Raw genomic sequence first — 27570 nt, forward strand, 5'->3', positions numbered from 1 at the left:
TGACTGAGAGAGAGGCCTTACCGATGGCGTCTTTGGCTTAGGAACAGCTATGGCGGCCTGGGTCAGCTGACGGATGGGGTGCTGGGGCTGGACAACTTCGCTCAGAGCCATGAGTATCGAGTGTGGCCAGGGTACGACTACGTGGGTTGGAACAAGGACAGCTTCCACAGCCAATACGTGGAGTTGGAATTCGAATTCGACCAGCGTAGGAACTTCTCAGCCATGAAGGTCAGCTACCAAAGAGTACCCAGCATGGAGTCTGCATGACCAGTTGTTTGCCCTTCCCTTCCAAACCTGTCACCCATTCCTCTCCGAGCATATCCTCCATCCGTATCCTTGGCTTCCACCCAAAGGTGACCTCCGTTTGTAGGTCAAGTACCGACAGCTAAAGATCATTCCTCCTCTTTAATTAGTTTAGTTTTGTTTAGAGATACAGCGCGGAAACAAGCCCTTCGGCCAACCGAGTCTGCACTGACCATCGATCCCCGCACATTAGCACTACCCTACATGTGCTAGGAACATTTTAATATTTATACCAAGCCAATTAACCTACTAACCTGTACGTCTTCGGAGTGTGGAAGGAAACCAAAGATCTCGGAGAAAACCCACACAGGTCACGGGGAGAACGTACAAATTCCGTACTGACAGCACCCATACTCAGGATTGACCCGGTTTCTGGCGCTGTAAGGCAGTAGCTCTACTGCTACGGCTCTGTGCCTCCCTTGCGTTGTCTCCTTCTCACAACCACTGCTCAGACTAACTATCTGCTTATTATTCTGCTCTTCATTGGTGTCCCAAAGACACTGTGTTCAATCACCACACCAACTCCAAGCACTGCCCCGTCCCGTCATTGTTACCTGTGGCCCTGTAACTCACTGTCACAGATGTGTTAGCAGTATGTACATTCAAGTCTCCTTGTCTTCTGAAACTGCAGTTACATACAATGATAAGCAAGAAGCATTTAGCCTCACAGGTGACTGGGTAACCACTAAAGCTGATTAATTCAAGTTAGGTATCAGAAGCCCAGTACCTGTGAATGTACATCAGTGGTCCCATTTTAAAGTGAGCTGAGCACCATGTCCTTTGACTGCAGTAACCACAGGATGTAGATTTTGGTGAGTAGGTGAGTTCATTGAAGTTTGGGCAATGGTGACAGAATTAAGTCAATTGCTTAAAATAAATATATGTTAAAAGAAAGGCCTGGCAGGGCCAGTGATGATTGTAGCTTTAGTATCTGGGTGTTGAGATGCATGGTGACCATATCTGCAGTAAGTCTCTTCAGCCCACCGAGCTTCAGCTCAGAGTTGATGAGCTGGAGCTCGAGAGTGGGGCACTGCAATGCATCAGGGAAGAGCAATCCTACCTGGATACTTGATTCCAGGAGAAAAGAACACAAAATGGAATGGGTGTAACATTCTTAACAGGTAGAAATGTCCTTCCCTGTGCATCTGCTGGCAACTCTGGTTCAGCCTCATCACTGTCACACAGCATTAGCAGGGCACCTGAACTAATGGTACACATAGAAATAAATGAGTGGAATCTGAGCCATTATGCAAACATAGTTACAATGTAAACCAGGGTTAAATATTCTAGGATATTTAGAAAACATCAGCAATATAGAAAATTAAGAAATATAGGCAGTGGGGACAAGGATATTACCTCAGAAAATCAAAAGTAAAATAATTTGGGGTTGGGTTGAGAAACAACAAGGAGCAGAACCATTAATGAGAGTTGTGTATCGGCCCAAACAACTGTGGAAAAGCAGAGTGCAGTATATATCTGGAATTTGGAAGTACATGTAAGAAGGCTAATGCAATAATCGCAGGTACTTCATTTCACAGATAGAATGGGCCAATCAAATTAGCATTGATCTGTTGGGTGCTGTAATCATGGAGCGTACAAGATTTTTTCACAAAATGCTGGAGTAACTCAGCAGGTCAGGCAGCATCTCGGGAGAGAAGGAACGTACAAGAGGTGGCTTGCCAGGTCAATATTTTGCACAATCAATGAGAAAACAGATCTGGCGTTTTGTAATAAGAAAAGGTTAGTTATTGATATGGAAATGTAAAAGGCCTTTAGAGAATGATGATCATGACATAATAGTGCCTAATACAAAGATTTAGAGAGATGTGGTTCAATCTGAAATGGGAGTCGTAAATCTGAATAAAGTAAACTGCAATGACATCAGCTTGGAGCTGGAATAATGGTCTTTCAGTTGATAATAAAATAAAGATAGCATTAGATGAAATGACAAAACCTATTTAGCTGCCACAAAAAGCAGTAAGTGTGTGGATTAGGAACATTCCAGAAATTAGCGAAGGAAGCACAAAGTTATTGATAAGGAAAAAGGAAAGTCAGATATCCAGGGCAATCCAGAGAAAAACATAAAGCCATATTGATAAAGGTTCTACAGAAATGTAAAAAGGAAAATATCAGCTAATTCTGAGCTAGAACTGATTAAATTGGGGGATATAGAAATGGCAGAGTTAAACAAATATTTTGCCTGGCTTTGTGGAAAGATCCTCTTGGAATCATGAAGAACTACAGATCTGAAGTGAATGCGGAACAAAAGAATTGGCATTAAGAAAAAAGAAGAATTGAGGAAATGAATGGCACTGAAAGGCAATAATCCTATGGACCTGATGGCCTGCAGCGGAGGTTTTAAAGGTGGCAGCTTGATGTAAAGGGTCCACTGGTTGTTGCTTCCCAGCATGACACAGATTCTTATACAATTCCCACACGTTGTAAGTGACATATGAAGCCCCACTATTTTGGAAAAAACGTTGAGAGAAATCAGGCAACTTTCGCCAACTAGCCTGATATCAGTAATAGGAAGCTATAATTAAGGAAGTGGAACATAATAAAAAGGTTGGATGAGGTCAACATAGATTTATGAAAGGGAAATTACATTTGATAAATCAGTAAGTATTTTTGGCAGTAAGTAGCGGAATAGATAAGAGTGAACAAATTGATGTGCATGTGGGCTCTCAAAAGAGCTTCAATAAAGTGACGTGATGAGAGATTATTACACTAAATTATAATTCACCAAATTGGGGGGTAATAGACACTTGGATTGAGAATTGGCAGACAGAAAGCGAAGAGTAGGAATAAACACGTCAGTTTTTGGGTTGGGGAGATATACGATGAGTGGGATGCGGCAGAGTTCAGCACTGGAGTCCCGTAGCTGTTTACTATCTAAGTCGGTGACTGGGGTGAGGGAATCAAATGAACTGATGATGCAAAGCTCGCTAAAGTGTGGCCAATGAGCAGGATGCAGAGAGATTTAGATAGGTCATGTGAATAAGAACTTCTCCTCAGTCCTAGATAGTCAGCCTGTTTTTCTGAGACTCCTCTGCCCATCGGACATGTCCTTCTCACTTCCCTGGGTCCCCTCCCACCTCCCTCACCCTCCCTTTCTTCCAGTTACCTTAACACCTCCCTGCATTCCCCTTCAACCTCGCTGCCTCCTTCCCTCTCTTGCCAATCCCGATCACATTCTGACCCAGTTGCCCTTTTGTCCTTGCCCCTCTGAAGAAGGGGCTCAACCCGAAACATCACCCATTCCTTCTCTCCAGTGATGCTGCCTGTCTCGCTGAGTTACTCCAGCACTTTGTGTCTTCCCCTCTCATGAGCTCCTTCTTCCTCTCCAGGTTCACTGCAACAACCTGTACACCAAGTCGGTGAAGATCTTCCACCGTGTTGAGTGTTTCTTCAAACAGCAGTTGGTGGGAAACTGGGAACGTGACACTGTGGGGGTGACCACAGTGATGGACGACAAGAACCCAAGCGTCCGCTTTGTCATTGTGCCCCTGGGGCAGCGCGTGGCCAAGGCAATCCTTTGTCGCTTCCACTTCGCTGATCGTTGGATGTTGTTCAGTGAGATTTCCTTCCAGTCATCGATTGCAGGTAGGAAGATGGCAGCATCCCATCTGGACCTCACAAGCGATGTGCAGGGATGCAGCTAACGTTCGCCAGGCTTTTCGGACCATTCTCCCTTCTCCCCGTGGCTGGAGAGGGATGTCTAGGAAATCGTAGCCTGGTGACGTTGGCTGCCCACTGCCACATAAACAGAAACCTCAGCAGGTTGGGCAGCATCATTGGGAAGAGAAACAGTTAATGTTTCAGGTCTAGGACTTTCCATCAGCACTGAGAAAGAGAGTAGACGCTAAACAAGGTGGCAGAGAAGTGGGGGGGAGGGGGGGGGGGGCGCGGAAGAGAGGAACAAAGATAATTTTCTAAGCGGTGAAATAATGTAGCAGTTAAGAACGTCATATTCTTCATCTGTATAATAGAACATAGAACAGTACGCACAGGAATGGGCCCGTCGGCCCACAATGTCCACGCCGAACTTTATGCCAAGTTAAACTAATCTCAATAGACAATAGGTGCAGGAGGAGGCCATTCGGCCCTTCGAGCCAGCACCACCATTCAATGTGATCATGGCTGATCATTCTCAATCAGTACCCCGTTCCTGCCTTCTCCCCATACCCCCTGACTCCACTATCCTTAAGAGCTCTATCTAGCTCTCTCTTGAATGCATTCAGAGAATTGGCCTCCACTGCTTGGATGTGACATCCCTCCATTCCCCGGATATCTAAAAGCCTCTTAAATGCCGCTATCGTATCTGCTTCTACCACCACCCCTGGCAGTATGTTCCAGGCACAAACCACTCTCTGTGTAAAATACTTGCCCCACACATCTCCATTAAACTTTGCCTGCTCACATCTAGTCTTGACTTTTCAAACCTGGAAAAAAAGATTCTGAATATCTACCCTTTCTATGCTGCTCATAATGTCAGGGAGTTCAGGAGTGTTGATGTACCGAGGGACCTTGGTACAAGTTCATAGCTCCCTGAAAGTGGATAGGGAAGTCAAGAAGGCATTTGGCATGTTGCCTTCAGAAGCTGAGACAATGAGTGTAAGATTCGGGATCCATGTTGCTGCTGTTCAAAACGTTATTCAGGAGCACTTGGAGTATTGTCTATAGTTCTGGTCGCCACACCGCAGAAGGATGTGTTAAAGGAAGTGGTCAGGGCAGATAGAACTGCAGCATTTAAAAGGCATGGTACATGGATTGGAAAGGCATAGAGGAATGTGGGCCGAATGCAGGTAAATGGGATTAATGTGCTAGGCATGAAGGTCAGCATGGACAAGTGGGGCTGAAGGGCTCGTTGCTGTGTGGTACAAATCTCTGCCTCAGAGCATGCAATGTTTTTTCATCAGATTTGTTCTTGAAGTGAGGGGTTACCAGGTAGGTCTCACTGAAATTCAAGAGATCAGCAATTTATGTCATTGAGACATAACGGAATGTGAATCTCCTTTCATGGCGTCATACAGCACAGCCACAGGCCCGTTGGCCCAATTTGCCCATGCCGGCCAACATGCTCTTTGCTTGTCCTACCTGTCTGTGTTTGTTTGGCCCCTATCCCTCTAAACTTTTCCTATCCATGTACCTGTCCTAATGTCTTAGAAATGTTGTGTTACTTTGCTGGTTCCCTTACTCTATTTCTGTGTGTGCTAATCCCTGCACCATTGAAGTTTCCACTTCCCTCCATCCTTGACAAGTGTTTTTTCTTATTGTTGGACAGCGTTGATGGAGTTGTAATTTATTTTGATCTCTGTTTGACAGACATTGGAGATACCAATCCTTTGGTGGAATACTCTCAGCCTCACCGGAGGGAAGACTGTTCGCAAGTGCCAACAAGTTCCAGTACTCCTAAGTTGGACGTAGCCCAAGGGTTGGGGATTGAGCCGAGAACTAGCTCTCTCCCCACACAGACGGTGAAGGAATCTCCAAGTCCTGCTCTCACAAGCACTCCTAGTGGTCTGATGACTCTGAGCCTTGGTAAATATTTTTTGATTTTGCAACACTCATTCACTTGTGCCTGCCTCTCCACTGCCTCCACACACCATACCCACTGACCCACTGACCCTCCCTGTATAAAGTCTGCCCTTTCCAGACTTGCTCCTTCACTTGCGATCTGCAGTCTCCCCCGCTTACCATCCTTCTCATCGCTCCATTAGTTTAGTTTCGAGATAGAGCGCAGAAAGACCCTTCAGCCAACGGAGTCCATGCCGAGCAGCTATCCCCACACACTCACACTATCCTACACACACTAAGGACAATTCACAATTATAACAAGCCAATTAACCTACAAACCTCTATGTCTTTGGAATGTGGGAGGAAACCGGATATCCTGGAGAAAACCTGCGCAGGTCACGGGGAGAACGTACAAACTCCGTACAGACAAGCACCCGTAGTCTGGATGGAACCCGGGACTCTGGCGCTGTGAGGCAGCAACCCTACTGCTGCACCACCGTGCCGCCTTCTGTGTACTGTCAGCTGTAACGTCTGTGGGCCTTGATGTGGTGGGAGTGGTTAGTGTTGGAGAGGTTATGTTGTACGTTGCCCTGCACTGTTCATTGAGCTGTTTGTTTCCCTCTGCAGACAGTTCGCCCTCCCCCACTATCATCAGGATGAACAAGGCCGAGGCCAGCAAGACCTCCACCTTGATCGGTTGTTTGGTGACTATCATCCTCCTCCTCCTCATCATCATCATTATCATCCTGTGGAAGCAGCACTGGAAGAGGATCCTGGAGAAAGTGCGTTGCTCTTCACTTCCTCCTCTTCTCCCACTATCTCACCACAGCCGGGCCGGCCCTCTCTGCCTCCCTTTTATCTCCCATTCCCCACTGGAGAAAGTGCGTTCCTCTTCACTCCTCTTCTCCCACGATCTCACCACGTCCGGGCCTACCCTCCCTGCCTGCCTTTCATCTCCCATCCCCTCTTCTGCCCGCCCACTCCACATAAGGACACAAAGTGCAGGAGTAACTCTGTGGGTCAGGCAGCATCTCTGGAGGACATTGATGGATGACGTTTTGGGCCGGGACCCTTCCCTAGATGGTGATCTCTGTGTTCCTTGTTCGCCCACTCCCACCCCTTCCTTCCCCTATTATTAACAACAGACAAAGAAGCATAATCAGCTTCCAACTGCTACATTAACACATTTGATTTCACCCCTTGAGAAATATTCTCTTTGTTGGAATAAATTAACACAGAAACAGGCCTTTCAGACAGTCAAGTCCGTGCCAACAATTAAACACCCATTTACACTAATCTATTTTGTTTTCACCAGCTTCCAACAGTCATGCATTAAAGGTATCTTACAGTGGCCAGTTTACCTACCCGATCTGCACATATTTGGGATGTTGGAGGAAACCTACATGGTTACAGGAAGACTCCCATAGACAATAGACAATAGGTGCAGGAGTAGGCCATTCGGCCCCTCGAGCCAGCACCACTATTCAATGTAATCATGGCTGATCATTCTCAATCAGTACCCCGTTCCTGCCTTCTCCCCATACCCCCTGATTCCGCTATCCTTAAGAGCTCTATGTAGCTCTCTCTCTCTCTCAGTGAAGAAAGCCAATGGAATGTTGGCCTTCATAACAAGAGGAGTTGAGTATAGGAGCAAAGAGGTCCTTCTACAGTTGTACCGGGCACTGGTGAGACCGCACCTGGAGTACTGTGTGCAGTTTTGGTCTCCAAATTTGAGGAAGGATATTCTTGCTATTGAGCAGCGTAGGTTCACTAGGTTAATTCCCGGACTGGCGGGACTGTCGTATGTTGAAAGGCTGGAACAATTAGGCTTGTATACACTGGAATATAGAAGGATGAGGGGGGATCTTATTGAAACATATGATAATTAGGGGATTGGACACATTAGAGGCAGGAAACATGTTCCCAATGTTGGGGGAGTCCAGAACAAGGGGCCACAGTTTAAGAATAAGGGGTAGGCCATTTAGAACGGAGATGAGGAAGAACTTTTTCAGTCAGAGAGTGGTGAAGGTGTGGAATTCTCTGCCTCAGAAGGCAGTGGAGGCCAGTTCGTTGGATGCTTTCAAGAGAGAGCTGGATAGAGCTCTTAAGGATAGCGGAGTGAGGGGGTATGGGGAGAAGGCAGGAACGGGGTACTGATTGAGAGTGATCAGCCATGATCGCATTGAATGGCGGTGCTGGCTTGAAGGGCTGAATGGCCTACTCCTGCACCTATTGTCTATTGAATGCATTCAGAGAATTGGCCACCACTGCTTTCTGAGGCAGTGAATTCCACAGATTTACAACTCTCTGACTGAAAAGGTTTTTCCTCATCTCAATTCTAAATGGTCTACCCCTTATTCTTAAACTGTGGCCCCTGGATCTGGACTCCCCCAACATTAGGAACATGTTTCCTGCCTCTAACATGTCCAACCCCTTAATAATCTTATATGTTTCGATAAGATCCCCTCCCATCCTTCTAAATTCCAGTGTATACAAACCTAGCCGCTCCAGTCTTTCAACATATGACACTCCACACAATACCGGAGGTCAGGATTGAACCAGGGTTTCTGACACTGTGAGGCAGCAGCTTTGATCGCTGTCCCACTGTGCCTGCACCCATCCCTCCTTCATCTATTCTCCTACTGAAAACTTTTTTTTCTCCCTTTCCCGGTTCTGACAAAGTGCTTTTGGACCTGACACGTTAACTGCTTCCCCACAGATACAATAGACAATAGACAATAGACAATAGGTGCAGGAGGAGGCCATTCAGCCCTTCGAGCCAGCACCGCCATTCAATGCAATCATGGCTGATCACTCTCAATCAGTACCCCGTTCCTGCCTTCTCCCCATACCCCCTCACTCCACTATCCTTAAGAGCTCTATCCAGCTCTCTCTTGAAAGCATCCAACGAACTGGCCTCCACTGCCTTCTGAGGCAGAGAATTTCACACCTTCACCACTCTCTGACTGAAAAAGTTCTTCCTCATCTCCGTTCTAAATGGCCTACCCCTTATTCTTAAACTGTGGCCCCTGGTTCTGGACTCCCCCAACATTGGGAACATGTTTCCTGCCTCTAATGTGTCCAATCCCCTAATTATCTTATATGTTTCAATAAGATCCCCCCTCATCCTTCTAAATTCCAGTGTATCCAAGCCCAATCGCTCCAGCCTTTCAACATACGACAGTCCCGCCATTCCAGGAATTAACCTAGTGAACCTACGCTGCACGCCCTCCATAGCAAGAATATCCTTCCTCAAATTTGGAGACCAAAACTGCACACAGTACTCCAGGTGCGGTCTCACCAGGGCCCGGTACAACTGTAGAAGGACCTCTTTGCTCCTATACTCAACTCCTCTTGTTACGAAGGCCAACATTCCATTGGCTTTCTTCACTGCCTGCTGTACCTGCATGCTTCCTTTCATTGACTGATGCACTAGGACACCCAGATCTCGTTGAAGTCCCCCTCCTCCTAACTTGACACCATTCAGATAATAATCTGCCTTTCTATTCTTACTTCCAAAGTGAATAACCTCACACTTATCTACATTAAACTGCATCTGCCATGTATCCGCCCACTCACACAACCTGTCCAAGTCACCCTGCAGCCTTATTGCATCTTCCTCACAATTCACACTACCCCCCAGCTTAGTATCATCTGCAAATTTGCTAATGGTACTTTTAATCCCTTCGTCTAAGTCATTAATGTATATCGTAAATAGCTGGGGTCCCAGCACCGAACCTTGCGGTACCCCACTGGTCACTGCCTCCCATTCCGAAAGGGACCCATTTATCCCCACTCTTTGCTTTCTGTCTGTCAACCAATTTTCTATCCATGTCAGTACCCTACCCCCAATACCATGTGCCCTAATTTTGCCCACTAATCTCCTATGTGGGACCTTGTCGAAGGCTTTCTGAAAGTCGAGGTACACCACATCCACTGACTCTCCCCTGTCAATTTTCCTAGTTACATCCTCAAAAAATTCCAGTAGATTTGTCAAGCATGATTTCCCCTTCGTAAATCCATGCTGACTCGGAATGATCCCGTTACTGCTATCCAAATGCTCAGCAATTTCGTCTTTTATAATTGACTCCAGCATCTTCCCCACCACTGATGTCAGACTAACTGGTCTATAATTACCCGTTTTCTCTCTCCCTCCTTTCTTAAAAAGTGGGATAACATTTGCTATCCTCCAATCCACAGGAACTGATCCTGAATCTATAGAACATTGAAAAATGATCTCCAATGCTTCCACTATTTCTAGAGCCACCTCCTTAAGTACCCTGGGATGCAGACCATCAGGCCCTGGGGATTTATCAGCCTTCAGTCCCATCAGTCTACCCAAAACCATTTCCTGCCTAATGTGAATTTCCTTCAGTTCCTCCATCACCCTAGATTCTCCGGCCCCTAGAACATTTGGGAGATTGTGTGTATCTTCCTCAGTGAAGACAGATCCAAAGTAACGGTTTAACTCGTCTGCCATTTCTTTGTTCCCCATAATAAATTCCCCTGTTTCTGTCTTCAAGGGACCCACATTTGCCTTGACTATTTTTTTTCTCTTCACGTACCTAAAAAACCTTTTGCTATCCTCCTTTATATTATTGGCTAGTTTACCCTCGTACCTCATCTTTTCTCCCCGTATTGCCTTTTTAGTTAACTTTTGTTGCTCTTTAAAAGAATCCCAATCCTCTGTCTTCCCACTCTTCTTTGCTATGTTATACTTCCTCTCCTTAATTTTTATGCTGTCCCTGACTTCCCTTGTCAGCCACAGGTGTCTCTTACTCCCCTTAGAGTCTTTCCGCCTCTTTGGAATAAATTGATCCTGCAACCTCTGCATTATTCCCAGGAATACCTGCCATTGCTGTTCTACCGTCTTCCCTGCTAGGGCCTCCTTCCAGTCAATTTTGGCTAGCTCCCGCCTCATGCCTCTGTAATCCCCTTTGCTATACTGTAATACCGACACTTCCGATTTTCCCTTCTGCCTTTCCATTTGCAGAGTAAAACTTATCATGTTGTGATCACTGCCTCCTAATGGCTCTTTTACCTCTAGTCCCCTTATCAGATCAGGATCATTACACAACACTAAATCCAGAATTGCCTTCTCCCTGGTAGGCTCCAGCACAAGCTGTTCTAAGAATCCATCTCGAAGGCACTCTACAAACTCTCTTTCCTGGGGTCCATTTCCAACCTGATTTTCCCAGTCTACCTGCATGTTGAAATCTCCCATAACCACCGTAGCATTACATTTTTGACTCGCCAATTTTATCTCCTGATTCAACTTGCACCCTATGTCGAGGCTACTGTTTGGGGGCCTATAGATAACTCCCATTAGGGTCTTTTTACCCTTACAATTTCTCATTTCTATCCATACTGATTCAACATCTCCTGATTCTATGTCACCCCTTGCAAGGGAATGAATATCATTCCTTACCATCAGAGCAACCCCACCCCCTCTGCCCTCCTGTCTGTCTTTTCTATACGTTGTGTACCCCTGAATATTCAGTTCCCAGCCCTGGTCCTCTTGTAGCCATGTCTCAGTGATCCCTACAACATCATAATTGCCCATGACTAACTGAGCCTCAAGCTCATCCACTTTATTTTTTATACTACGCGCATTTAAGTACAACACTTTAACTTTTGTATTTACCTCCCCTCTCACATCGGTCACAATTGGCCCTGCCCTTAATTTCTTTTCCCCTCTAGAACTTCTGTTCCCCTTCTTCCGAGAGTCTTTTGCAATATCTCCTGTATTCCCTTTTTTTACCTCATCTTCATATTCACAATTTGTCAACCCCTCCCCCCCACTACTTAGTTTAAAGCCACAGGTGTCGCACTAGCAAACCTGCCTGCCAGAATGTTTGTCCCCCTGCTGTTAAGATGTAACCCGTCCCTTTTGTACAAGTCACCCCTAGCCCAGAAGAGATCCCAGTGGTCCAGAAATCTAAATCCCTGCTCTCTGCACCAGCCCCTCAGCCATATATTCATACCCTTTATCTCTCTGTTCCTGGCCTCACCAGCACGAGGTACCGGTAGCAGTCCAGAGATAACCACCTTCGACGTCCTACTTCTCAGCACTTTTCCCAACTCTCTAAACTCCCGCTGTAGCACCTCCTTCCTCTTCCGCTCTTCCGTCTGAGTGTTACATCCACTGAATCACATCCACTGATTCCCTTTATCTATTCCATGAGTCACTTACTCAAAGAATTCCAACAGATGTCGAAAAAGATTTTCCTTTCATAAATTTAGGCTGCTTTTGCTTAATCGTTATTCTTCCAAACTGCTTTCTCCAATATAGTTTGCAACATTTTCTCAACCATAGGTGTTAAGCTGGTTAAGTCAGAGAGTATGAGAAAATAACTGCAGATGCTGATACAATCGATTTATTCACAAAATGCTGGAGTAACTCAGCAGGTCAGGCAGCATCTCAGGAGAGAAGGAATGGGTGACGTTTCGGGTCGAGACCCTTCTTCAGACTGATGTCAGGGGGCGGGACAAAGGAAGGATACAGGTGGAGACAGGAAGATGGAGGGAGATCTGGGAAGGAGGAGGGGAAGGGAGGGACAGAGGAACTATCTAAAGTTGGAGAAGTCGATGTTCATACCACTGGGCTGCAAGCTGCCCAGGCGAAATATGAGGTGCTGTTCCTCCAATTTCCGGTGGGCCTCACTATGGCACTGGAGGAGGCCCATGACAGAAAGGTCAGACTGGGAATGGGAGGGGGAGTTGAAGTGCTCGGCCACCGGGAGATCAGTTTGGTTAATGCGGACCGAGCGCAGGTGTTCAGCGAAGCGATCGCCGAGCCTGCGCTTGGTTTCGCCGATGTAAATAAGTTGACATCTAGAGCAGCGGATGCAATAGATGAGGTTGTAAGTCAGAGAGTTGCTGTTTTCTGTCCATCCTGCCTTAAAGTATGTTATCATACTTTCCACCCTTCAATCTTCAAAGGAGCTTTTAGAATCGAGGGAAGAAGATAAGCAATTAATCACCATCTCAAAGCCATCTCTTCCAAACCATTAATGATCATCACTCCTTGGGATTTATCAGCCTTTAATTCCATCTGTTTCTTGTACGATTTTTCATGATCCAGCTTCTATGCTCTGGGTGGGTTGTTATGATCCTTCCTGTGTTATCTATTGTGGGCTGCACTCTGCGATTTGTCATGGTGGCTGAACACAGTCCATGTCTGAAACTCTGCTCGTTTCACAAGGCTCCACGGAAAATCCTGGAGGAGGACGTGACTGTGCGCCTGTCCCATTGTGACGATGCCATTGTTATCAACAACCAGACTCAGATATTCCAGACCAATCCCACGTACGAGAGTGTGTTTCCATTGGATCTGGAGTACCAGGAACCTGCCAAGCTGCTGCACAAGCTTCCAGAGCTTCCTCAGAGTGCAGAGGACTCAGGTTAGTACCATGTTCCCAAAAATCCTCTAGCAATGGCTGCACTCCTGGCCCCTGTTCCCCTCCTCCTACCCCGCTCTAGCTCCACATCCGGCCCCCATTCCCGATTCATGTATACCAGCTGGACACTTCTTCACTTCTTCTTCACTTCTCCACTCCTTCCCATTCCTGCTGCACACAGACGGCTGTGGAGCCCAAGTCAGTGGATATTTTTATGGTGGAGATTAACAGATTCTCCATTGGTAAGAGTGTCAGGAGTTATGGGGAGAAGGCAGGAGAATGGGGTTGAGAAGGAAAGATCATTGAATGGCGGAGTAGATGGACCCAGTGGCCTAGAACTTATGAGCATGAGCACCTGGCACCTGTTACTGTGTCCACTTCCAGCTGCACATCAGGCCCCCATGTTCCCACCAGCACACTGCCCGCATACATGTCCTTCGTTTCAATGCCAAAGTGGCAAAAAATAATTGAAAGGAAGAAGTCTAGAAGACTAACCCCAATGGGGTCCATCTGTCGGCAAAATGTGTGGAGCACAACCCCATCAGATGCTGCGCTCACGACCATCATCACGAAAGGAGATTGGTCGCGCTGCGCAAAAAGGTTCTCCCAGATGTTTGCCGCAAGGAAGGTCATGTCTGGGAACCTTGTCAGTGTCTTCTCCCGGTTGCTGACGAGCTGCTTCCTGAATCGCAGCATGGAATCTGTCCATCCAGAGGTACAGATAAAGGCGATGCTATTAATTGAATGCATAAAATAATTAGCCCCAAATCTCCCTTGCGGCCCATCCTCTGATTTGTCCTGCCCACCAGTGGTTAGACACAAAGTGCTGGAGTAACTCAGCCGGTCAGGCAGCATCTCGGGAGTACATGAATAGGTGACGTCTCAGGTCGGGACTCATCACTGGTTGTTGCTCTTGGTCTCCAACCTACCACCGTTGCCTGTGCCAATGTCACATAGACAAGACGGAGTGACCTGAGGAGGGAAGAGATGGCGCTGGTTAACCGGAGCGCGGTGAGTGAACCAAGGAAGGTGTTCCGTCGTATCTCGGTGATAGCCTGATACTTCCTTCAGTCCTTTATTCAGTCTGCAGCGGGGACTACGCAGAACCTGACCTGACAAAAGGCGCCAGACACCAGTGTTTCCAGAGCATAGTATCCCACTACGCAGAGGCCGATATCGTCAACCTGCAGGGCATGACGGGCAACAACACGTACGCAGTCACAGCGCTGGACATGGACTCTCTCCTCAAGAAAGAGCTCAGCGTGGGGGAGATATCCCGACACCAGCTGCATTTCCGAGAGAAGCTGGGCGAGGGCCAGTTTGGTGAGGTGAGTGTCATCACACCCACAAGCTGCTGTGGTTTATGCTTGCACAGAATCCCTGCTCCTCATGAGACTGATAAGTGACCATACCCTCTCTGGTGGGCGGGAGGGGAGGCAAGTGCATGAGTGTTGGGGTGAAGGGATTGGGAGGTGGGGAGTTAGTGTGAGTGAGTTTGGGCTCAGTAAAGGCAAGAGGGATTGGTAAGAGTAGTTCATAAGAGGAATGCGAACATGAGGGTTTTGGATCAGCTGGTTACTGAGAAATAGGGTGTCTGTGCAGTCAGTACGAGCAAGGCTAGTGTGAATGGTTGTGCTATTGGGAGTGAGGCTGTTGATCGGGGAGTGACGATGTGGTAAAAGTGGAGGTGAGCGTGTTGGCTATTGATTAAGGAGGGGTTGGTGGGAGTGAGGGGAGAATGGGTTGTCGGTGAGAGGGTGTCAGTGGAAGTGGGGGTGTTGGGAATGAGGGTGTGGGGTGTTGGGAGTGAGGGTGTGGGGTGGGAGTGAGGGTATGGGTGTTGGGAGTGAGGGTGTTGGGAGTGAGGGTGTGGGGTGGGAGTGAGGGTGTGGGGTGGGAGTGGGTGTGGGGTGGGAGTGAGGGTTTGGGCTAGGAGTGGGTGTGGGGTGGGAGTGAGGGTGTGGGGTGGGAGTGAGGGTATGGGTGTTGGGAGTGGGTGTGGGGTGGGAGTGAGGGTGTGGGGTGTTGGCAGTGAGTGGATGGGACTGAGGGTGTGGGGTGTTGGGAGTGAGGGTGTAGGTGTGGGGTGGTGGTAGTGTGGGAATAAGGGTGTGGGGTGGTAGTGAGGGTGTGGGGTGGGGGTGCGGGTGTGGTGTGGGAGTGTTAGTGGGAGTGAGGGTGTGGGGTGGGAGTGAAGGTGCGGGTGGGGTTGGAGTGAGGATGTTGAGAGTGAGGGTGTGGGGTGTCAGTGAGGGTGGGGGTTATCAGTGGAAGAGAAAGGAGGAAGGGATGTTTGTTTCCTTCGGACATTGACAATTGACACTGCTGGAGTGACACTGCCTGTGTCTGCTCCGCAGGTCCACTTGTGTGAAGCCGTCAGTGTGCATGAAGTCTCGCAGCCTGATTTCCTCAACACTGGACACAGTTCGTTACTGGTGGCTGTAAAGATGCTGAGATCAGATGCCACAACACATGCCAGGTACTTGCTTCAGTCCCATCCACCCCTGATGGGGTATGAACCAGTGAGGCAAAGGGCAGTGAGTTTACCCCTTGACAGGTGAGCAGTCTGGGCCTGAGATACACTGAAAACTAGCCATCACGGATCCCATAGATTAGTCGCATGCAGAGGACGTGTGTATTTCCTGATCCTCTGGGATCGTTCCTGTAACCTTGCCAGCCAGCATCGTGAGTAACAAAGGGAAAAAAAGGGTGGCACTGTGGAACAGCAGTAGAGTTGTGCCCTTACGATCCTGACTACGGGTGCTGTGTATGGAGTTTTTACGTTCTCCCCATGAACGTGTGGGTTTTCTCAGGGAACTCCAGTTTCCTCCCACATTCCAAATGCATACAAATTTGTAGATTAATTGGCTTTGTAAGAATTGTAAATTATCTCTAGTTTGCAGGATAATACTAGTGTACGGGGTGGTCGGCATGGACTCGGTGGGCTGAATGGCCTGCTTCCGCGCTGTATCTCTAAACTAAACTAAAGGTGTCCTGTCGAGCAGCCTTTACACAGGAGTGGTCCGGGTAGGTGGGCCAGGGTAAGGTGGTGGGTGCTGGCATTGAGCAGGGCTGGCAGCTGCTCGCTCCCATTTAACCCACTCTGCAACCTTCCAGGAATAATTTCCTCAAAGAGGTGAAGATCATGTCACGGCTGAAGGACCCAAACATCATCCGGCTCCTTGGAATCTGTATCCGTGACGACCCTCTCTGCATGGTCACTGAGTATATGGAGAACGGCGACCTCAACCAGTTCCTGTCCCAACGGGTGCTGGAGAACCACTTCACCTTGGCAAACAACCTCCCCAGTGTAAGGTAGGAGTCACCGATCTGGGCAAAACAATGTGCAGTGGTTCTGGGAGTGGACTGGGTCCTGGAGAGGAGCCATGCTGCTCTTTTAATCCTTGTGATGCCTCAAAGAGGCCTTTCAACCAATGAAGTCTTCATTGGTTCTGAAATGTCACCCTCGTTTGAGAGTTGATTATTGGCCAAGACTTCGTTTACCTCTGAAATGGGCAGGATCTTTGAGGGTCCCATAGGGACAGAGCAGAATATCGCCTAAAAATCTCTTCTGAAAACCAACAATGTGTAGTGCTTGTGCAGGAAGGAACTGCAGATGCTGGTTTACACCGAAGATAGACACAAAGTGCTGGGGTAACTCAGCGGGTCAGGCAGCATCTCTGGAGAAACAGGATCAATTACGTTTCTGATGGGAATCCTTCTTCAGGCTAGTGCAGGTGCATTGTTTTTTTGTCTCAAACAGACTCGCCTAAGGTTCAGAAACCAAAGATTTCTGCACGAAGAATGTAATATTGTCAACGGAGAAGGTTTGAGTGAGATGCTGCATTTTCATATGAAATTGATACTCTTAATTGAATGTATAAAATAATTAGTCCCAACTCTCCCAAGAACTTAAATTTCTGGACTTGTGATGTAGTTAAAAGGGGTTCCAAATAGTATTTGGAATAGATGGGGTGAATGCATGGTCTGTCAGAGGACATCGGTTTAAGAGGGGGGGGGGGGGATATTTAATAAGAACCTGAGGGGCAACATTTTTACACAAAGGGTGGTGGGTATAAGGAACAAGCTGCCAGAGGAGGTAGCTGAGGCAGGTCCTATCACAACGTTTAAAAGATATTTGGACAGGTACATGGATAGGATAGATTTAGAAGCATATGGGCCAAATGCAGGCAGGTGGGACTCGTGAAGATGGGGGATGTTGGTCAGCGTGGACAAGTTGGGCTGAAGGGCCTGTTTCCACCCTGAATGACTATAAGTTCTCGCCTCTCCTTGAGCGTTTCCACGCTGTATCTCTAAACTAAGCTGATTCGGAAACCATGATCTCAATTTCTGGAACTGTCTAGAGAGAAGAAATATTAACCCTGATCAGTCCCCTGAGAATGTACAATGTTTTGGTTGATCTCCTTTGATTCTTCTAAATTCCAATGATGTGTGTCCTAATCTGTTCTGACAATCCCAACATACTGTAGAAAATGTTCTCTGCCTTGTGTCAACAACAAATGTGACCAATGGTTAACTGAAAGGGTATTTGTCAAGGCACAACTATTTGTTATATTTATAAATGACTGGTTGATAGGTAAGTCAGCTACATTTTGATATCTGCAAATGACACAAAGAATTGATGCTCCAAACAGTTAAACTGCAAGAATAAAACTCAAAGGAATGGTTATAGATTAAGTAAATGAGCAAAACTATGCCAAATAGATTCTAACTTGGCCAAATGTCTTCAGAAAGAACAAAATATTTACAATGGTTATGACAACAGCCCTGGATACGATGCCCTAAGGATTATGTTGGTCAGAATAGAGCATAGATGTTTGAACACTAGCTGTACTCAAATAAATTACGAGGTCGTATTCAGGGGGTTATCGTGTCTGGACTGCCGAAGCTTGAGATGAATTGTTTGCAGATTAAAGATGTATAAGAGGTCTGAGACTGAATATAGAGAAACGTTCTACTGGATGGGGGTTTAAGTACGGGAGAGACAGCATACAGATTGAAGCCAGGGCTATTGAAGGGTGGTTCTCGGTAACAACTCTACATGCAGAAGGTGGTGGAACTTTGGAAATGACTCAAATGGCAGTCGATGTGGGTCAATTGTTAATTTATAATCTGAGTTCATTGCTGGGCAAAGGTAGGTGCGTGGAGTGGGATTACAGATTGGGTGTGATGTTGTTGAACAATGGAACAGATTCTTGGGGTAAAATGGACTATTCCTGTTCCCGTGGTCCTAAGATATCAAAACATGAACAATGAATGCTGTAGCAAACAGCAATGGTATCATTATATAGAACAGGGATAGGACACTACACTGGGAACTAAATTTGTAGCAATGCAGAATCCTGGGACTGCTGGAAACATCAACATGCACTCTCTGAGGTGAGTGCAGAGTGACACGGTGGCATTACTGCCTCACAGTTCTAGTTGTCCAGCTTCTATCCTGACCTCCAGAACTATTCGTATGGAAATAAGCAGAGGAACGCGATTGATGGGATTGCTCTGAGAGCCAGCATTGACTGGATGGGCTGAATGGCAACCTCCCATGTCATAAGGAAAAAGAAAATAATAATATGAAATATGACATATGAATTTTTTTTGTTTCCGGTTATAGGAAAAATTATTTATGGGGAGTTCAGTGACTAATAGTTCAGGTCAAGTTGAATTTACCAGCGCAAGCATAAGTACAGAGAAGTACGGGTGGAGATGCATTACTCAGACAGCACATAAAAACATAGACATAAATGATTCAGGAATTACACAGAAATTCTGCAAGACAATGAAAAGAAGAAAGGCAAAACATTAGTGCAAAATACAATTAGAGGTGGCACAACGGTAGAGCTGCTGCCTTACAACGTCAGAGATCCGGGATTGATCCTGACTGGATGATGTCTGTATTGCGTTTGTACGTTCTCCACGTGACTGCGTGGGTTTTCTCCGGGTGCTCCGACTTCCTCCCGCACTCCAAAGACAATACAGTTTTGTAGGTTAATTGGCTTCGGTAAAATTGTAAATGGTCCTGAGTGTGTCGGATAGTGTTGGTGTACACGTGGTGGTCGGCGTGGACTCGGTGGGCCGAAGGGCCTGTTTCCATGCAGAATCTCTCAATTCTAAAGTCCAACAAAGTCAAGTCCATGGTAGTGCAAGAGATGGGCCATGGTGTTCCGTTGTCGAGACAAGATTAGGGTTGTGCGGATTGATTCAAAATCCTGATGGTTGCAGGAAAGTAGCTATTCCTAAAACTGGTCGCATGGAACTAAAGGCTTCTGGTGGTGTTTTCAAACCCATACAGAGGGCAATGGTGTCTATGCTTTAATACATCATGTAAGGACGAGGAGGAGAAGTGACACCATCGCACAACATACTGTACAGGAGGAAAGGGGATTTAAGGGTTAAGGTGTATGTGACCAAATGCTACATGAAGATGAACTGTCACTAAATTAAAATGCATACCTCAGATGCCGGCAAGTCTACCTCTGTGTAGATGCTGGCTTGAGATTGCAGAAGGGGTGTTGTAATCTTACAAAGGACAGGATACGGATACAAAGGAAGAGCACAGAGTAGACTTGACCCTCTTAACAATTACCACAAGGTTGAGCCCCAGGAAGATGTGTTTATGTTAATAGACTGAGCCTCGTTACAATCACTCTAAAGTTGAGCACCAGGAAGATGGTTAACCTCGGACAATGGCCAGTGATAGTGGGTGATGATTCATTGAACTCCCATCCTCTTGCAAGACCACCTGTGTGGGGTGTCTGGTTCTGTTATCACTTCTAGAAACCCATTGTATTTGGTGCATAAAAAGGTTGCTGAAACACTCTGTAAGTGAGTGGGGTCTTCGAGTGACTGCTAGTATGCGAGCATATTGCTAGTATGCGAGCATATTGCTAGTATGCGAGCATATTGCTAGTATGCGAGCATATTGCTAGTATGCGAGCATATTGCTAGTATGCGAGCATATTGCTAGTATGCGAGCATATTGCTAGTATGCGAGCATACTAGTTGCAGCTCTCCCACTCCCGCTGGCGTAATAAAGACTCTAATGTTTTACCACTTTATGGTATTGTTGTCTGTCTATTAGAATCGAACTTTAACAATACCACCACCTAAGAATTAAATGAATATATGTTGACATTGTATGTAAACTCAAAGGTGATTATGATGTGCCTGCAGACTGGCTCTGTGCTTGGTGCTGGCGGAGTTGCTCACGGTTTACTCTCGTGTCCCTTAGCTACCGCTGCCTCCTGCACATGATGACACAGGTTGCCTCAGGCATGAAGTACCTCTCCTCGCTTAACTTTGTGCACCGGGATTTGGCCACACGCAACTGCCTGGTGGGGAACCACTACACTATCAAGATCGCCGACTTTGGCATGAGCCGCAACTTGTACAGTGGTGACTATTACCGTATCCAGGGCCGCGCTGTGCTGCCCATCCGGTGGATGGCATGGGAGAGCATTCTGCTGGTGAGTGCAGACGACGATTTGCTGCCCTCGACGTTTTTATCCCGAATATTCCATGAATTTGTTTGGAGTCCCACCTTGCACAAGAAGGACGAATATGCTTCCTTGGATAGTGTCAGGGGGAGGGTGATTCATCAGAGCAATGTATTAAGTCCAAGTATATCAGTTATACATATCAGAAGTATATACATTCCAAGTATATATTGACTATTCCAAATTCAAGTGTATACATCGGAATATAAATGATTTGGATGAGGGAATTAAATGTTATGTCTCCATGTTTGCAGTCGACACAAAGCTGGGTGTGAGAGTGGGTGTGAGCTGAGGAGGATGCAGAGAAGCTGTAAAGCGATTTGGACTGGTTGAGAGAGTGGGTGAATGCAATGTGATGTGGAGAAACATGAGATAATCCACCACAGTGTTGAAAACAGCAAGGCAGGTTATTATGTGAATGATGAGAAATGAGGAAATAGGGAAGTGCAATGAGAGCTGGCTGTCCTTGTGCACCAGTTGATGAAAGTAAGCATGCATATGCAGTGGGCACTTAAGAGGATGAATGTTATACTGGCCTTCATAGTGAGAGGACCTGAGTATAGGAGCAGAGATGTCTTGCTGTAATTGTACAGGACTTCAGTACATTTTTAGTCCATTTAACTGAGTGAAGATATTTCTGCTATGATGGGAATTCAGCGAAGATTCACCAGACTCATTGTTGAGACTAATGTATGGAGAGAGGTTGGGCCGACTTTGCTGATACTCACTAAGGTTTTGAAGCTTGGGAGGAGATCTCATAGAAACAAAATCCTGATGGGACTGATAGCTCAGATGGCCGGGCAGTCCATGACCAGGGCCTCCTAAGGTCGGGTTAAGCCATTTAATATCACCGAGCATTTCTTCACCCAGGCAGTGTAAACTTTTAGAATTATCCACTACAGAAAGCAGTTAAAGCCAAATCATTATATATGTTCAAGAAGGGGGTGGACACAGTACTAACAGCAAAATAGATCAAAGGATCAGGAACAGGGTTTTGCATTACGATGATCAACCTTGATCATTCTGAATGGTGGAGCAGGCTCAAAGGGCCAAAAGGCCTATTCCTGCTCCTAATTTTTATGTTTTTATGAACAGTGAAAGACTTACACAGAGCCAAACCAGGGTCAAGATCCTGGTACCAGAAAGCTTGCTCGAAGACGTAAGCTTTGAAGAGACGAGAGGCACAGGGAATCCCAGAGCCTGGTCACCGGTGGTGAGTGGGAACTGGGGAGGTGAGCAAACCAAGTGGGGTGATGGGCCCTTGTAGGGCTGATGGAGAGGGTCAAAGAAGTGGAACGGGAAGACGTCTGAGGTGTTGCCAGTGTACATGAACAAGTACATATTTGTGGGCGAACTCACCTTGAAGAAATTGAGGTGAAGGGAATCAGAGTCTAGGATGAGTGGTGGTTGGAATGACTAGAGGTTGACCAGGGGATAACAGAAGCACGGGTACGGGTGGGGAGGGGTTTACTGGCGTGCTGGGGGATCTCTGATCAGACTGTCACTGAGCACAACACATGTCTTTGCAGGGAAAGTTCACCACAGCCAGTGACGTGTGGGCCTTTGGAGTCACTCTGTGGGAGATGTTCACCTTCTGCAGGGAGCAGCCATACTCCCAGCACTCTGACGAGCAAGTCATCGTGAATACCGGAGAATTCTTCCGGAATCAGGGCAGACAGGTAAAATATGAAGAGCTGTCTGAACATTGTGATCATCTGTCTCTGAAATAAGTGGGACCTGATGCTTTACACAGAAATCCCAGCATGTTTCACCACCGGTGAAGTAGGCTTTTGAATTGTGTCTCTTTTATAATGTAAAAATCGTGCCAGTCAATTTATGCACTGCCAACATCCTACAGAATGTGTTTTGATAATGTGTTGATAATGTTTTGATGTATTTTGATTTACAAGCTAGATGCAGGAAAAATGCTCCCAATGTTGGGGGAGTCTAGAAACAGGGGCCACACAGTCTTAGAATAAAGGGGAGGCCATTTAAAACTGAGGTGAGAAGGAACTTTTTCACCCAGAGTTGTGAATTTGTGGAATTTTCTGCCACAGAGGGCAGTGAAGGCCAAATCACTGGATGAATTTAAGAGAGAGTTAGAAAGCTCTGGGGAACCAAGGAATATGGGGAAAAGTTGGGCACAGGTTAGTGATTGTGGATGATCAGCCATGATCACAATGAATGGCGGTGCTGGCTCGAAAGGTCGAATGGCCTCCTCCTGCACTTATTTTATATGTCTATTTTCTGTCTAAAGAGAAAATAAATCAAGTTTCAACAGTAAAAGCATTGATAAGAATAATAGGAAAAAAAATATTTTTTAGAAAATTCCATTGGGTTTTTTACATTACCTAGGAGGGCAGCTGGAACTTGTGATGATGTCTCATCCAAAAGATAGCTCATCCAACAGTGCAGCAGTACTGCCCAGCGACCCAGCCCACCTGGTCTTATCAGGAATTACAGTGGATCTGGGCAGGTGGTCACATCATGTGACATATGATGAACGAATGGGTCGACTAGGCTTGTATTCACTGGAATTTAGAAGGATGAGAGGGGATCTTATAGAAACATATAAAATTCTTAAGGGATTGGACAGGCTAGATGCAGGAAAAATGTTCCTGGTGTTGAGGGAGTCCAGAACCAAGGGTCACAGTTTAAGAATAAGGGGTAGGCCATTTAGGACTGAAATGAGGAAAAACGTTTTCACCCTGAAAGTTGTGAATCTGTGGAATCCTCTACCACAGAAGGCAGTGGAGACCAATTCACTGGATGTTTTCAAGAGAGAGTTAGATTTAGCTCTTAGGGCTAACGGAATCATGGGAATGGGGAAAAAGCAGGAACAGGGTACTGATTTTCGATGATCATATTGAATGTCGGTGCTGGCTCGAAGGGCCGAATGGCCTACTCCTACACCTATTTTCTATGTTTCTATGTGCATTAACTAAGGGTGGATGGATTTGAGCTGATCGAGTATATCTGACCACTCTATGCTCTCTCTCTCTCTCTCTATACAGATTTATCTGCCTCAGCCTGTTGACTGCCCAAATCAGATGTTTGATTTAATGATCAGCTGCTGGAGCAGAGACATCAAGGACCGGCCAAGTTTTGAACAGATCCACCACTTGCTCCAGCAGCAGCTGGCCAATGAATCCTAGCTGTTGGATTATCGGCCATTGCTTCTGTACACCAATGGACAATTCATCTTCTTCGTTGCTGCCATCTCTGGTGCAAGAATTGGCCAATGGTGGCTACTTGTGATGAGCTCATTATTTTGTGCACTTCTTGCTCGAGCCCTGTCTTAACACAGCTTCATGTCTGCTGACTCCACGTACTGACAAAATGGCCAATAACTGGCTCAAGACGGCCCCTCTCCACGCAAATACGGAAGGGACGAGGCATTAAGACTGTACCAGGGCTGGGATTATTTGGCCAAGTGTCAGTACATTGAGGAAGCTGAAACATTTTGAGAACTTGGGAGTTTCAGGCTGGAATAGCCTGAAGTTGGCCAAGTGACGTGCACAAGGCCAAAGCTTTATCACACAAGACTACTTTCCTCTATCATTCCCTGTGGCAATGACAAACACTGGTCTCCTTCTGATGATGATGTTTCCTCACACTGGGGGTCTGAAAGTTGTAGCTGGACGGAGAAACCTGTGGGGGAACCTGGTGACGGACGTGCCTTAGACCTAAGAATGTAGACACGATCCCCAGTAACTTTTGAGGAGATGTCCATCAGCCTAAAGGAGAATATGGTGGTGCTGTGGTCACAGTTTATTAACTTAGGACAGATTGTACTTTATATGCGATGGACTACTGTGCAATGAGTGGCAAGCAGTGGGATGTCCACGGTTGACATGGCATGTTGCTAATGATGGGCTACTTCCACAAGTGACTGATCGGCTGACACTTTGACAAAACAATTGATGCATATTGCATCTGCACTGATGTTGCATTCTTTCAACGCTGGTGCCTTTAATGTGAGAGCTGTTCACAGATCTTGGACTCCTGTGGTGGAAGCTTGGGAGGGGGGGGGCGGGGTGCAATCTCTTTGAAAAGTTAGCGATGGGTTGGGTTGGACTGCTTCCATTTCACTAAGCCTTCTTCCCCACCGGACATCCAACGTCCTTGAAGGTGGGTGAAGTCATACATTTCAGCCTTACGTCCAAGACAGCAATCCGTATGGGGTGTGGACCCAGTGAGGGACCGGGGGCTGGGACGATGAGTTTTTGGACAATTGGTGCAGTAGATCCACAGTGTTGATGCACTATGATGTTAGACCTGGCCAGAGTGCCTATCACCAGGGCCACACTCTGAAAATAAAAGGTTAGCTATTCAAGCTTGAGAGGAGAAGAAATATCCTCGCCCAAAGGGTAATAGATCTTCAGAATTCACCTCTCCAGTGGTGCTGCAGAGAATTAATCATGGGCATATTCAAGTGGGAAATGGATAAAATCTGGACAATAAGATCTTTGGGGATATAGGTTAATGCAGAAAGTGGTGCTGGAATAAAAGATCAGTCAGGAACATATTGACTGGCAGAATAGGTCAAAAGGGCCAGATGGCCTGTCCCTGCTCGTTCTCTGTGCGCCACTTCATTCAGTTAAACCCATTGAGTATCTCGGCACCCCACGCTGTGCTGTTAATTCAGGTCAGGCGGAACATTCGGCCTTTCGAACCTCCTCTCTCCTTCATCCAGATCATGGCTGACCTTCTACCTCAGTGCCATTTTCCTGCCCCATTTCCAAATATCAGGATAGACTCAAAGAGCTCGAGTAATTCAGCAGGTCAGGCAGCATCTCTGGAGAAAAGGAATAGGTAACGTTTTGGATCAAAACCCTTCTTCAAATCTCAGGATTCCTTTGGTAACTAGTTGATCCATTGATCTCTTGTTTTAAATGACCGAGCATTCACTGTCCTCTGGAGGAGAAAATTCCCAAGCCTCACCATTCTCAAGAGTGGGGAAATGTCTCCTTATCTCTGTCCTAAATGGTTGCCCTTATTCTGAGACTACTGTTCCTAGACAACTTAGACAGGAGAAACATCCTCCCTTCATCCAACTTGTTGAACCTTAAAAGATTTAAATGAGATCTGTCATTCTAAACTCCAGGTAATATAGTGATGAATGCACGAGATAAATGCAAGTCATTTTGTACTCATGTTGACCCAGTTAGGATCCAACAGTTGTACAGTATAGAAACAGGCCCTTCAGCCCAACACGTCCATGCCGACCAAGATGCCCATCTAAGCTAAGTCGCATTTGACCCTTATCCCTCACAACCTTTCCTATCCATGTACCTGCCCAAATCTGGCTTGGAGATCAGTAATGGTCCCATGAAGTGGGCGGCACAGTGGCGCAGCGGTAGAGTTGCTGCCTTACAGCACCAGAGACCCGGGTTTGATCCTGACAGGTGCTGTCCATACATTGCTGTCCGTACTTTCTCCCTGAGACCGTGTGGGTTTTCTCCAGGTGCTCCTCCCACACTCCAAAGACGTACAGGTTTATAGGTTAATTGGCTTTGATAAAATTGTAAATTGTCCCTAGTGTGTAGGATAGTGTTAGGGTATGGGGATCACTGGTCGGCGCGGGTACGTACGGTGGGCCTATTTCCACGCTTTATCTCTAAACTAAACTTAACTAAAAGTGAGGTACTATTGGAGCCAGAGTTTGGGAAGTCACTGGCAACAGACACCACACAAGGAGAGGGATGTCCCTGATTCAGTGGGTGCGTAGAAGGATGGCAATGAAACCTGTCGGGAAACTTTCCACAGTGCATCTGCAGAGGTTTGTTAAGAGTATGCGGAGGCATACCAAATCTCTTTAAACTTTGAAGAAAGTAGAGACCCAGCATCAGACCCAGTTCTTCATGTTTGCATCTTAGGAGCACTGCAATGGACACCGGCCTCAGGCAACATGGAGAGGAGGCCCCATGAGTTTGAGGAAACGAGGGAGACATCCATGAGGGAAGTGAGAAATCCCTTTAGCATAGAGGGTGTGAGTGACAGAGATCACAGAGGCTTCAGGGCAGCCGGGAGAGCAGATAGGTTTCTGGTACTGAAGGGAATTAAAGATTAAGGAGTCAGTGCAGGACAGTGGCACTGAGGTAAAGAATCAACAGTTATATTGCAGGGCACAGCAGAAACAAGGGATCCAATGGTCTCCAGCTTCTGTTTATGTCCTTAAAGATGGGCCAGGCAGTGGGCCATTATCAGTTATACGGAGTGAGAGCTTTACTGGTGATGGCAGGCATGAGGAATGAGAGTGTGCTGGATGGGGAGAAACAGGCCTTGGTTGGTGTTGGTTGGGGAGTGAGAAATGGGAGTAGCAGATAATTCAACCCTTTATGTCAACTCTGCCCTTCAGTACGATCACTAATCTCAGCACCACCTTTGTGCTCAATTCCCTTAATAGTCCATTGGTAGCAGTCTTGAATAAATTTGGTTACTGAGCATCTATACCCTTGTGTTAAGAATTCTAAATATTCACTACCCTTTGAGTGAAAATAGATCTTCTCATCTTCATCCAGAACCAGGAATGTCTGGTGTTGACAGCACATTCGTGGTTCTAGCTTGGAATAGGTCGTCCTAGCATCCAGCCTGCCAAACCCCGGAAGATTTTTTTTGTGTTTCGGTGGTATATTTCTTCCAACCTTTTGACAATATGGATTCTTTAACCTGTCCTCCGAGGACAATTGCCCCCATCCCAGGAATCAATTTGGTGAACTTTGGTGCACTCCTATTGCAAGTAGGTCAGGAGACCAGACCTGTAAATATTTACTCATGGTGCAATTTCAGTGAGACATCTTTACTCTTGTACTTAAATCCTTTTGAAATAAAGA

General features: G+C 46.5%; 1 protein-coding gene across 5 annotated transcripts in view; it reads left to right on the top strand.

The window, feature by feature from the left end:
* Positions 1 to 27570, top strand: part of LOC144608538 (discoidin domain-containing receptor 2-like) — a 53725-nt gene extending 26155 nt beyond the window's left edge. For 3 of the 5 annotated variants that reach the window (XM_078426439.1, XM_078426441.1, XM_078426440.1), the window contains exons 7-17: positions 42 to 228; positions 3651 to 3906; positions 5629 to 5844; positions 6448 to 6602; positions 13025 to 13223; positions 14304 to 14548; positions 15578 to 15699; positions 16338 to 16535; positions 20470 to 20704; positions 22264 to 22413; positions 23749 to 27570. In XM_078426439.1, coding sequence (XP_078282565.1) covers positions 42 to 228; positions 3651 to 3906; positions 5629 to 5844; positions 6448 to 6602; positions 13025 to 13223; positions 14304 to 14548; positions 15578 to 15699; positions 16338 to 16535; positions 20470 to 20704; positions 22264 to 22413; positions 23749 to 23889 — 2104 coding nt within the window. In that variant the 3' untranslated portion in view covers positions 23890 to 27570. The remainder of the gene's footprint in view (positions 1 to 41; positions 229 to 3650; positions 3907 to 5628; positions 5845 to 6447; positions 6603 to 13024; positions 13224 to 14303; positions 14549 to 15577; positions 15700 to 16337; positions 16536 to 20469; positions 20705 to 22263; positions 22414 to 23748) is intronic. The other 2 variants (XM_078426442.1, XM_078426443.1) reach the window with 2 other exon arrangements.

Source organism: Rhinoraja longicauda, chromosome 31, assembly GCF_053455715.1.
Source record: "Rhinoraja longicauda isolate Sanriku21f chromosome 31, sRhiLon1.1, whole genome shotgun sequence".
NCBI classification, from domain to species: Eukaryota; Metazoa; Chordata; class Chondrichthyes; order Rajiformes; family Arhynchobatidae; genus Rhinoraja; species Rhinoraja longicauda.